The sequence below is a fragment of the Pteropus medius genome, unplaced genomic scaffold, assembly GCF_902729225.1.
Source record: "Pteropus medius unplaced genomic scaffold, Ma_sr-lr_union100, whole genome shotgun sequence".
Taxonomy (NCBI): domain Eukaryota; kingdom Metazoa; phylum Chordata; class Mammalia; order Chiroptera; family Pteropodidae; genus Pteropus; species Pteropus medius.
The window spans coordinates 1,272,450-1,284,784 of record NW_024341893.1 but is presented as its reverse complement, the minus strand read 5'-3'; the positions used below and the strand labels follow the sequence as shown (position 1 = coordinate 1,284,784).

Genomic DNA, 12,335 nt, shown 5'->3' with positions numbered 1-12,335 from the left:
TGTGTGTGTACATACTACCTTCTGTTAATCTGTCCATCTGTTGGTGGACACTTGGGTTGTTTCCACCTTTTGGATGTTGTGAATAATGCTGCCATGAACATGCACGCACAGAAATCTGTTTCAGGTCCCTGCTTTCAGCTCTTTTGGGTACATACCCAGAAGTGGAATTGCCAGGTCACATGGAAACTTTAATTTGTTGAGGAACTGCCAGACTGTTTTTCCACAGCCACCGAACATTTATTTACATTCCCTTTAGCAATGCAGAGGGTTTTTAAGTTCTCCACATCCTTGCCAACACTTGATAGTTTTTGTTTTTTTGATAACTGCCATTCTAATGGGTGTCTAAGCCAGCATGTTTAAAATTAAACAGACTGTAACAAAACATAATGTATTACACAGAGTAAGAGCAAGAATTGTTAATGAAACTTTGGTTTCAATCTGGGGTGTGTGTACTGGGTCAGGACGTGAAATACACTTCTTACCCTTGGCCACGAAGTTTGAAAAATGCTACTAAAGGGTGTGAAACTCTAAATTACCTTCATTTCATCCTACATCTAGGCTTTAGTAAGTGCTGGTCCCTCTACTTGGGATGCTCCTCTCCCGTTTCCCTGGCTAACCTTACAAACTCCACAGATGTTTGCCTAACACCACCTCCACCTCGTGAGAAGCACTCCCAGTACTGTGTCCTCTGTTGTCCTCATAGTACTTACTAGAGATTATGTTTTTAATTGTACGTTAAATATCGCTCTTTCACTAGACTGTGAACTCAGATTACCTTGCTCATGAGTAAGCACAGCACTGGTAGTTAAGGCTGCGTTCTGGGGCCAGACAACATAGGTTCAAATTCTCACTCTGGAACTTAACCAGCTGCAGGATCTTGGGCAAGTTAATTAACTTCTCTGAGCCTTAGTTTCCCCTCTGATAAAATGGGGGACAATATTGGCACCTATCTCACACGGTTGTTGCAAAACTTAAGTGAAGCTAATATGTATAAAGCACTTAGAACAGGATAGTAAGGGAACCCACGAGAGGGAGGGGAGGATTTGGGGTCCCCACCATCCTCAGCACCCCAGCAGGGCCTGGAAGTATAGTGACCCGGGTTCTAGTTCTTCAAAAGGTAGTATTATATAAGTGCTAGGTATTTTATAATTATTCACCACTTTATCCTCAACAGCTGGAATAGTAGGTACTCTCTAAATATCTGGTTAATAGAACCATTCATTAAATAACCTTATTTAACTGCCTACTTCGTGTAGGTCAGGTGCAGGACTCCATCGCTCACCAAAAGCCAAGAACCAACCCCATTTCTCCTCCCCGTCCCCCCAACCCCCGACCCGCCTAATTCCCATCCCTGTCTCCCCTTTTCCTTTGGATGTGGACGCAGAATAAGCCTGGCATGATGTCACGGGACATTTGCACAAAGTTCCTAGCGCAGTCGGTACCCAGCAGGCTTTATGGAACAGGCGCATAATAGGTGTCTAGACAGCAGGCCTTAGCACCCGGTGGACAACCAGCGCTTCCGTGGGAAGCAAGCACAATACGCTCGCTACACTTGGGCAGGAACTAAAATTCCGGCCAGGAGTCCGCCCCCTGCTGGAGAGTATCTTGCAAGCCTACTTCGTCCGTAAAGCCAACAGCCAATAGGCAAAGCGCCCCGGCGGACGGCTGCCCCGCGCAAGCGTACTCACGATCGCCGGCAGGTCTTCCGGCCGCAGCTCCCCTTTGCGGAGCTCGAGGGTACGCGCGGCCTCTTCAGGGCATGCGCACAGCGGCTCCATGTCCAGCTGAGGGAGCGCGCTGTAGCCCTCGCGTGCATGCTCGTACAGGAGGTTCCGGTGTCCTTTCTCCGTCGCGAAACTTCTTCTTGGGTTCTGGTTGCAGACGCAGGCTCCCCGAGGCAGGAGCCCCTGGCAGGCCACCAAGGGCCTCAAGCGCCGCGCGATGGACGCAGCCATCTTGGACGAGGGACAAGGAGCCACGCACTTTTCGTCCCGCCCACTCCGCGTTTAGACCAATTGCAAAGCAACCGTCCTGCTCGAGACGAGCCAATCAAGACCTTAGAAGGGGCGAGCGCCTCCCGTATCTCAAAAAAAATTTTAAGTGACAGAAGTTAACCGAGGTTGATTCTGTTGTGGCCCAATCGTCATCTATGTCCCGCCCCTTCGGAGTCCGCGAGAGGCAGAACCAGCCAATCCCTGCGGTGCTAACCCCCGGCAGTGGCTGAAGCTGGATTTAGCGTGTCTGCGGATCCTGCTGGGGTCGGTGAGGTCGGTGGAGTCCTGGGGTCTTCCAAACTTCCCCAGCCCTCTGCTCAGTTTTCACTTTCCTCCAGTATGCGAGAGGGGGCGGTTGGGTTCCCGAGAGTCTACTCAGAGGAAATTTCTTAGATTCAACCAGAAGACCCCGAGAGCGGGAATGGAGAATTTGGACCCTCGCCCTTCTGCGGCCGCTTTTCCCTTCTCTTTTCTGAGTCTCTTATCCCCTCAGGGGCGCTGCAGGCGGCGGGATGTCCTGGTCCGGCTTTCTCCGTAGCCTCAACACGTCCCTAAGTTATGGTAAGTGGGGGGCTTGGGCCGCAGAAACGAAGCTGGATGAAGGTTATCTCCTCTGGGACTTGTGTGCCTCGACCGCAACCCCGAGGGAATCAGGGTTTTAAATCAGGGTTGGTTACGCGCTGTGCTTTGGCGGAGCTCGGGCTGCAGTAGCAAGATGTGAGAAGTTGTTGGGTTGGGGCTACTACACAGCAGGCGAGTACCAGAAGTTGGAGTCAATTATTTATTTCTTCAGCGAATGCCGCACCTGCTAAATACCTTCCGTAGGTGAGACATCCAAGCAAGGCGTTTAAGTCATTCATTCAGCTGATATTTTTCAAGAGTTTTGTAAATGTCAGGTAGTGAGAGTGACGCTTTATTTATGAACGGATTCATTTAATAAATATAAAATGCTTCGCATGGGCCATGCCCTTTGTGAAGTATTTCAGTCACTTATTCACTCTGTAAACCTTTATGGAGCACCTTCTGTTTGCCACTCACCAAGGATCACAAGGCTTGGGCAAATCAGGCCTGCACCCTGCCTGGGGAATCTGGGTGGCTTGACATGCAGATCTCATGGTAGTCTCTTCTAGAAATATCTCATCCTGTTTGAGGATCCTTCTCTAACTTGAGATATGAGGACATATGGAAATACACAGTAGGGCCAGGATCTGCCCTGGATGTGGAGGGAAGTGTGAAGTTTAAGTGTGAAAGGACATCTGTGCTTATGATAAAAAGGATGGACCTCAAAGCTCTGGACTGGGAGCTTCAAGAGAGAGTGGCTCAGTCACCACTGTGGCTCCACTGTTAGCACCAGGGCACATTAGGTGCTCAATGAATGTTTGTTGAAGTGAATCCAATTATCTTTGAATCTTTTTACATCCTACATCCTACCTGTGAGCAAATCTTGTGGGGCCTCATTTTGTCTCTTACTGTGAGTAAGATGGCACCACAGGAGGGCTTGATCAGGGGAGGTGATCAGACTCAGGTGCCCCCAGGGTCCCTCTGGTTGCGTGTTGGAGCGGATGGTAGGAATGGGGAGACCTGGGAGGAAGACACAAGAGGGTGGACAGACTGCAGTGGGTGCAGTGGAGGAGGGAGAAGGGGTTTATGTGAAAGTTCAGCTGACAAGATCTGCTCACGGAGGTTGAAAGTGGGTGTGACAGAAGGAGGAAGAGAGATACCTCCCCGGAACACCCATAGCGTTGGTGTGGGGAGCCATGAGTTAACATAAGTATGATGCAGGAAACAGTATGTGACACAGTGTGAACCTGTTTGCTTTTATTATTCTGTTTAAACAGCATTAAAATTAATACCTTCCTTGCAGAATAAAATGTTAATTTATGTAAAATCTTTAAAATAGAACCTGACATGTGTTGCTCAATAAATGTTATTACTATTGTCTGTGAGCACCCCTAGATATAAAGAAATGCATCCTTGTAAAGCGCTTGGAACGGTGCCTAGAACACCAGAATTCAGTCTCTGATACTTATCTGTTCATTGGGGTAATAACTCCCTCCCTCCATCCTCTCGGGTGTGTCTCTCCAGGCCTAGCCCTGGCCCCCCGGCTCTGGGCCACCCGCCCCATGGCCACCCTGAACCAGATTCACCGCCGGGGGCCTCCGAAGTGGCCATCTCCCGGTCCGGGTCCCACCGAGGGCCGGCCGCAGCTGAAGGGTGTGGTTCTGCGCACGTTCACCCGCAAACCCAAGAAGCCCAACTCGGCCAACCGCAAGTGCTGCCGCGTGCGGCTCAGCACAGGCCGCGAAGCCGTCTGCTTTATCCCCGGAGAGGGCCACAGCCTGCAGGAGCACCACATTGTACTTGTGCAGGGCGGCCGCACCCAGGACCTGCCAGGCGTCAAGCTCAAGGTTGTGCGTGGCAAATATGACTGTGGCCATGTGCAGAAGAAGAAGTGACTGCCAGGGCCACGCATGCTGGGGTGCATGTGGAACAAGAGCCTTCCTGCAGTATCCTTGAGAAGTCGCTGGTCCTGGTTCAAATCCTGTTTCCACCTCTTCCATCGGAACCACCATCAGCCCCTGGGGGTCCTGGGTGTAAATTGGAAAAAGGTGCCCTCTGCCAACACTCTGGTGTCCACGTACAGAGTGTTGGTGCAAGGGGCCTCTTCCGCTGTGACTGTACACTACCACCATCTGATGGGAAGGGCTTGTAATAAACACACAGACCCTGTGGTTGTGATGTGTACGCCTTGCCCGTTATTCGCTCTCTGTGTGGTCTTGGAGGCTGACATCCCCTCTGGGCCTGAGTGTTCTCCTCCACTCACATCATTTTTGTTGGGTTTGGTGAAGATTAAATTAGACACTACATGCAAAGCACATGCAGATGGTTACATAACTGTTTTAAGCTTTGGAATCACAGACCTGGTTCCCCTTGGGGGTGGTGGGGCTGGGAAAGGAAAGCCCCACCCTCAAGCTTCCTCCTGAAAATGGCAGTAATTGTAATGGTGAGGAAGGGACATTGAAAGGATTAAATGGGGTGCACTGCTCCCTAAGTGGAAGCTTCTGTTATTCTCAGACTCGGCACACGCCTGGCTTCCAACCCTGCCTCTAGCGCTTAGCTCTGTGGCTTTGGATTTATTGGTTCTAGTCCTTGGGCCTGTTTCCCCTCTTGGAAATGGTCCTGAGAGTAATACTGGCCTCGCCTGACCATGTGCTTGGCCACCACGGTGCTTATATCCTTGAGTTCTGGAGCCCGACGCCTGAGCAAGCCCTGCCTCTCCTGCTTGCTGGCCAGATGACCTTGGGCAGGTCACTATACTCCGACTAAATGGCTTCAATTACGGTGCCTGACTGAGCTGTTTGGAGAACTGGCGTGGGAGCTGCTCAGTGCTGCCTGTAGCCCGCCTCGGTTTCCAGCATGGCATTTAGCACATCTCCTAAAGTTCTCATGATTTCCAGGAAGTTCCCATGAGGCCTTTTAGGATCAAGGTGGGGGGCAGATGAGTGCACTGAGTACAGACAAGGGTCCCCCACAATCTCATATTTAGCACCAACTTTATTGAGCTAGTTTGGTGGCTGTGCCCAGCTGGAGGAAGCCGGAGTCGGAACAAGAGAGCTTTCCTTCACGGCAGGCCTTGCTCCTGGAATCTGTGTGCAGGTGGGCTCAGAGAAAAGGAGGGTTTTGTCCTGCAGGAGGCAAGCTGCCCCTGAGTCAGGGGCAGGAGGTGGGAGTGGAGGACGCTTGGGGGTCAGCAGGAACTCCGCCTCAGGAATTCTGCAAGAAACAGTGCCAGTGTCGCCTAAGGGGAGGTGCCGATGGGCAGTGGAGGTCTCATGGAACCTACAGCTGAATCCCAGAGACTCCCTGAAACAGAAGGGGTTTCCTTAGATGCCCCGTTGATCCCCTCAAGGACAGGCTGCCCCAACTGGCTTCTGCTCCCCACCAGCAATCAGCTTACCCCGGAAACATGCCATCAAGATTCATTGTCCCAAGTTGTCGGCAGCTGTACCCCATTAGAAATCCTGGTTTGGCCTTAGTTTTTTGACTCAGTCTGCCAGCTGACATCCACATGTGAGAGAAAACAATTTGCAGGCAAGGTAAAAGTCTCAATTATTCCTTGAACTCCCCTGACTGGAGAAGCCGCGAGCAGCCTGGTTGGACCCCTGGTTCCTGGAACAGCATGTGGGCCACTGTGCTGAAGCAGCAGAAAGTGGGGTTCGCTGGGGGCTGGCCAGGAACAGGCCACAGGGACCCCCCCCCCACGCTGTCCCTGGGCATCCTCTGGCTCCCAGCTGCAAAGCCGCCCTTGATTGGCATTGATATCCGGCAGATGGCAGTAGGTCCTGCAAGGGCTGATCCGGCTGGCGGGCTAGGACAGGCGGATCCGAACCCTCACGCTGGAGTGTGGCACAAGGGCGCCAGAGCGCCCCGCCCAGGCACGTGCGTCCCTCCCGTACTGCTCAAAAGACACGTAGCGGATGCCCTTGCCAAAGCTGGTGAAGACGTGGGAGACCTGAGTGGGGAAGGAGAGCCAGACGGTGAGGACCTGTGGGCTCCTCTTCCTCCTCCTGGACAGATGCTCCCCGACACTGAGTCGGGACCAGCCCCTGCTCTAGGCACTGGGAATACAGCAGTGTAGAAAGCAGCACATAGCCCCTGCCCTGGTGGAGATGACTAGCAGGGGACACAGGCACTGAGGATAGATGGGGGTAAGAGGCAGAGGGGATTCTGCAGGAGGGTGGGGTTGTAAAGAGCGAAAGCAAAGTCCCCACTGGGGTGACATTTGAGCAGAGACCTGAAGGAGGGGAGGGCACCATGTGGGAAGCTGGAGGAAGAGCGGTCCAGACGGGACCAGTCAGTGCAAAGACCCTGGGGTAGGAGTGTGCCTGGAGCAGGGTGGGAGCAGTGGGAGGGGGTCAGGGAGGTAATCGGCAGATGGGGCGGGGCCTTCAGACCCAGCTAAGACTTTGGCTTCTGGCTTTTTAAAAAATTTTTTTTATAAGTTTATTTGAGCCAAACTGGCAACATATGCCAGGGTGTAAGATCTCAAATGCTCCCAGTTTCTGGCTTTTTTATCTCTTCCAGTTTCTTATTGAGCTAAAATTCACCTACCATAAAATGAACCATTTTAAACTGTACAGTTCAGGCGTTTTTAGTATATTCACAATGTTATGCAACCATCACCACTATCTAATCCTGGAACATTTCCATCACCCCAGGGGAAAAACCTTGTACCCATTAGTCACTACTTCCAGTTCCTCCCTCCTCCTACCCCCTGGCAACCACTAATCTGTCTGCTTTCTGTCTTCATGGTTTTACTAATTCTGGACATTTCATATACCTGCAGTCACATATGTGGCCTTTTGCTCCTGGCCCGTCACTTAGCATACTGTCTCCAAGCTCCGTCCATGTTGTAGCCGGGATCCGTACTTTATGTCTTTTTATGGCTGCGTCACAGGACTGGTTTTCACTCTGAGATGTAGCCATGCGGTAACTCACAAGAAGGGGACACCTGTGATCCGATTAACTTTTTAATGGGATCTTTCTGGCTGCTGAGTCTGGGTGTTGGGTGAGGGTTGGGGGAAGGAGATCGGGAGTGGAAACAAGACCACCTGAAAGGTTATGGTAATAACTGAGGTGCGATGATTATGACGGCACAGGCTTAGGAGCCAGCGTTGGCTTGAATCCGCCCCTGCATGCTCTATGGGGCCAGTGCCTTCCCAGCACTTAGAGCAGTGCCCAGTGCAAGTAGGTGCTCGACCAATGTACTTCGCACCACTAGGCTGTTGTGCTAATGAAGTGAATTAATAGGGCCAACTCTTGGAACATGTACTAAGGGCTCAGTGTTTGTTAGCTGTTATTATAAATATCCAGCGGTGATGCAAGCCGAGAAGGGAATCTGAGCAGGGTGAGAGGTTTGAGCAAGCAGGTCAGGGGTAGTCTGGAAAGCCGTCTGGACCCACCTGCCGGCAGCCTCTCTCAGTCCACTGAAGGACCGGGTTGGGTGAGGCGGAGAACTTGACCACTTCGTTTTCGTACACGTCCAGTAGGCGGACCCGAAGCCGGTAGATGCAGCCGCAGTTCTCCCGGGCACCCCACCTGCCAGGTGGCAGTGAGCCTCGATGCCGCCCCCACCCATCCAGTTTCTGGGATGGAGGGAAGGAGGCTGAAGGCGGGGCTCCCTGAACTTTGATGAGGGCCACGCACACCCACCCCATATGGAGAGATGTCAGCTTGGGGTTCTGGGGTAGGAGCCTGGGTGCTCCTGGAGGTGGAGCCAGAGCCTGAGGGAGGAGCCTGGGTGTTTCTGGGGAGGAGCCTAAGGGAGTAGGAATCTGGATGCTCTGGGGTGGCCACAGCTCTGTGGAGGAGACAGAGCCCTAGGATTTTCTGTGGAGGTGCAAGAGCATGAGGGTGGAGGAGCTGGGGTGATTTGTGAAGGAACCTGGGTGCCCTGGAGAGGAAGGGGCTCATCGTAGTCCCTCAGGCACCAAAGCCAGCCAGTGCCCCCAGCCCAACTCTGCCCCTTCTGAGTCTCAGTGTTCAGAGTACAGTGCTCCATATCCTTCTGAGGCCTTGTTGTCCACAAGCCCTTAGGGTCAGCGCAGAGTTGCAGGCGATGGGGGTGGAATGGGTGAGGGAGACACCTTGTTTCAGACCAAGCCAAGGCAGTCAGCGGCCCCCATGCCAGGAACCCTGGAGCCTGCTGGGTAGAGGGTGGGGAGGAGTGCAGAGTGGGGGCTCTGGGTTCACTAAGGCTCCACTCCTCCCTGGCTCCGCAACGATGAGATCATCACTTTTCCTCTCTCAGCCTATGAAGAAGGTACCGTAACAGTGGTTAGCCCGAGGCATTGATGGGGGCACAAAATGAGCCCCTTTTTGCAGGACTGCTGCCACCACCATTGGTTCTGGGGGCAGGCTGCCATTTTTAACTTACCAGTCAGCCACACAGATCTCGATCTGGGCGCTATCCAGCAGCTCCTGCCACATCCCCTCCATTACCAAGTCCACAAGCTGCCGCTTGAAGCACCATCTGGGAAGGGGAGATGGTGGTGGTGGGGATGGAGCAGACTGGAAATCACATCCCCCCAGAAGGCTCCCCCAACAACTCTTGTCTAAAGCCTGCTCCTCAGGGTTTCCTCTCTAGACAAGCTGTATGCTGGGCTGGGCATCCCCATTGGCCTCTCACATCCCTCTACCATTCTCTACCCCACCCTGGTCTCCAAGAGGCTGACCTGGATACGGGCCTGTCTCTAATATTTGTGGCGACTGGAACCTCAATATAAACGGAGGCCCACATTGAGCAGGGACTGCTGGGGCCTTCTAAATTGCGGGGGCCCAAGGTCTGAGGTTTTTTTTTTTTTTGCCTGTATGGACTCATCTCCCTTACCCTCTACTTCCTGTTGGGTTAGCCAACGGGAAGCTCCAGCAAGAGACAGAAGGGAGAAAAGAGTAAAATCAGGGTGTTTATCTTCCTGGCTCCCTCTCATGGGATCACAGTGGGAATGCTGTGTCTCTCAACAGAAGGGGACAGCTCCACAGTGCCCTCTCCTCAGTTTTCTCTGTCTTAATGTTTCAGTAACTGCTTCCTCTCCTTACCCTTGTCAGGCCTAGGGGTGGCAATGACCCTTCTCTCCACTGTTACTAGCCTGGGGGTCATGCAGTATCCCATGTGGTCTGCCTACACCTTTGTAAACAGCCCTTCAGCCCTCATTTGAATATGCCGTAATAATGTAGATAGTATAGTACTGATGGAAAAACTGATAAGTTGACCAGTGGAATGGAACAGAGTGCTCAGGGACAGACCTAGGTATGCATGGGAACTTCATAAATGATAGACAGCACAGTCGCTCCATGGGGAAGGGATGGGTGCTTTTGTAGATGGTGTTGGGAAAACTGGCTCAGTATATGGAATGTGTATGAGGGGGGAATTGGATCCTTAGCTAACACCACATTCATAGGTGGATTAAATCTCTAAATGTGAAAGATAAAACTACAAGTTTACTAGAAGAGCACATAAGAGACTACTGTTAGGATCTAAGGATAGGAAACAAAATTTCAAAACAAAATTTTAAAACAAAATTTCAGAAACGACTTCTAAAGCAAAAAAGAGATAAATTTGATCATATAAAAATAACAACAAAGAACACCAAATAAAGGATACCATGGACACAGTTAATACAGATGGTAAAGAGGGAGATTTCACAATGTCCGGGATGAACAAGGGAGGGACATCCAGAAGATACAAGGAATTCTTGTATATCAACAAAAATAAGATGTCAGCCCTAATAGAAAATATAAACAGGCGATTGAGAAAAAAAAAGAGGGAATCCAAAAAGCTAACAAGCACATGCAGAGATGCTTAATAATTAGTAAACTGAAATATGCAAATTAAAATTAAAACAGCAATGAGATATCGCTTCACCCCTAATACACTGGCAACTACTAGAAAGCTGGATAATGCCATGTAAGAATGGTTGAGTATTGGGGCAAAGTCAAAGAAAATGGGTATGGGGTATGAAGATAAATATAATCAACCAAGCAATCAAACTATTCTGCTGTCTTCATAGCATCTATCACAATCAGAAGCTCCGGAGCCAAATTACTTGGGTTCAAGTCCCAGCTCCACCATTTTACCAGTTGTTAGTTACTCTCTGCCTCAGTTTCCTATTATAAAGAGGAGATAACAATAGTATTTATGTCACAGGGTTGTCAGGATTAAAAGAGTTATATGTAAAGCATCTGGCAGAGAGAAGGTATTCTAAATGTTGTGTTCTTGTTGTTCTATTGTTCATGTATTTAATGTCTCCCTCCACCTTACATCTAAAATGCAAATGATCTTTCTGAATTTTCCTTGTATTTTGGCATATAAAACAATGCCTGGTACCTGGCGGGTCCTCAACAAATATATGTTGATTGACTGAATAAATGAATGAGGGGAGGGTGAAGGTGGGTGAGGATGAGGATGGTGGGGTTGGGTCCCCTCCCTCCTTGAGGCCCTTGCCTTAGGGATCGAAGGCCACTCACTCGAAAGAAGTCACGAAACAGGTCTGGGAAGGAGCCCCCGGCACCACTGTTAGGTTCTTTTCCACGGCCCAGCCATTCCCGCCGTGCTCCACCTCCCAGCCTCTGAAGCCCTCTGTTGGATACAGCAGGGTTGAAGACAAGGGATTCTCCTGCCAGCTCGCGAACCAGAGAGCCCGCCAAACTCTCTACTTGCCCGGCCCACCAGCTTCGCCGACGCGCTCCACACCCCCGCCTTCTTCCACTCTGGCTCCGCCTCCCAACAGCTGGCTTTCCTGGTCCCATCCCACGACCGCGTCACTCAGCTTTGCTTATCCACTCAGCTTCTCCTCAGTCTCGCTCTGTTCTCCGCCCCCTCGCCCCCGCCTCCAGTTGTCTCCCTTTAGCCTCTCAATATACTCGGCTTCTCCCCTGGACTAGCCCCGGGGTCCTTCCGCCATGGCCCCTAGCCCTCCTAGCTCCTCCTGCCTTGGCACCCACACTCGATTAGTTCCTCCTCCCCACAGCCATTCAATGAAGCCTCATATTTCTATGCAAGCTCCGCCCCATCAGCACCCAATCGGCTTCCAGCTCTCCCCTGGCTCCTCCCCTTAGCCCCGCCCACTGAGTCTACAGTTCCAGCGCTTCGCCACGGTCCCGCACCCTGGTTCCACCTGCTCTGTCTCACTCACCCATTCCGTTTTCTTCCACTGTCCACAGCTCTGGTTCCTCCCATCTAGTCCGTTTCTTCCCCAACCCCACCTTGGCCTCGCCCATCCAGTTTCTTACGGACCTCTTCCTAGACCACGCCCCTGACTCCCGGCCCCGCCCCTCTCCCCTCGTCCTGGCCACGCCCCGGGCCCCCATCCCGCACAGGCCTTCGGTCTACCCCGCCCTGCCCCCGCCGCGTCCCCGCCAGGTCTCCGTCCCGTCCCCGCCCCCGTGGTCAGGCCCCGCCCCTGGCACTCACGCTCTCCGCAGGAGTTGAAGATGAGGTTGCGGGCGAGGGGCGCTCGCAGGCAGTAGCGCGCCAGGGCGCAGAGCGGAAACTCCTCCTCCTCCTCGCTGTTGGGCGGGCAGCGCTGGGCCACCGCGTAGAGCGCGCGGCCCTCGGCGCTGCGGTCGCGGGCCAGCTGCAGCAGCCACACGGTGGGCCCATCCACCACGTCGCGCCATGCGCGGCACACTGAGCGGCAACGCGTCACCAACGCGCGCGGCGGCACGTGGCTCAGCACCTGCACCAGCAGCTCCGGAGGCAGCGCGTCCAAGGCTATGGGCGGGTCCCGGGGCAGCCGCCGCCGCGAGGGCCGGGCGCCCATCTCCGGCCTCTGGAATCCT

At 52.6% G+C, this 12,335-nt stretch overlaps 2 protein-coding genes across 9 annotated transcripts; one reads left to right on the top strand and one right to left on the bottom strand.

Moving 5' to 3' along the window:
• The first annotated feature begins 1,699 nt into the window (after positions 1–1,699).
• Positions 1,700–4,739, top strand: MRPS12 (mitochondrial ribosomal protein S12). Of its 4 annotated transcripts, none has more exons than XM_039854646.1 (3): positions 1,700–2,258; positions 2,488–2,555; positions 4,080–4,739. In XM_039854646.1, the coding sequence occupies exons 2-3, from the start codon at positions 2,507–2,509 to the stop codon at positions 4,448–4,450; spliced, it is 420 nt and encodes a 139-aa protein (XP_039710580.1). In that variant the 5' UTR covers positions 1,700–2,258; positions 2,488–2,506; the 3' UTR covers positions 4,451–4,739. The 4 variants fall into 4 exon arrangements, with proteins under 4 accessions (XP_039710580.1, XP_039710570.1, XP_039710552.1 ...); XM_039854636.1 differs by having other exon boundaries at positions 1,700–2,262; XM_039854618.1 differs by having other exon boundaries at positions 1,700–2,267.
• Positions 4,740–5,531: 792 nt separating this feature from the next.
• On the bottom strand, positions 5,532–12,330 carry FBXO17 (F-box protein 17). 5 transcript variants are annotated; one of them, XR_005651101.1, is made up of 6 exons: positions 11,968–12,330; positions 11,022–11,133; positions 8,932–9,027; positions 7,958–8,093; positions 5,953–6,507; positions 5,532–5,858 (listed from the first exon to the last, which is right to left on the bottom strand). XR_005651101.1 is itself a non-coding variant. In XM_039854583.1 (5 exons), exons 1-5 carry the CDS (start codon positions 12,314–12,316, stop codon positions 6,364–6,366), a joined length of 837 nt encoding a protein of 278 aa, XP_039710517.1. In that variant the 5' UTR covers positions 12,317–12,330; the 3' UTR covers positions 5,532–6,363. The 5 variants fall into 5 exon arrangements, 2 of the variants coding, with proteins under 2 accessions (XP_039710517.1, XP_039710539.1); XR_005651102.1 differs by having other exon boundaries at positions 5,532–5,768; XR_005651104.1 differs by lacking the exon at positions 5,532–5,858 and adding an exon at positions 7,336–7,506 and having other exon boundaries at positions 6,374–6,507.
• Between the last annotated feature and the right edge of the window lie 5 nt (positions 12,331–12,335).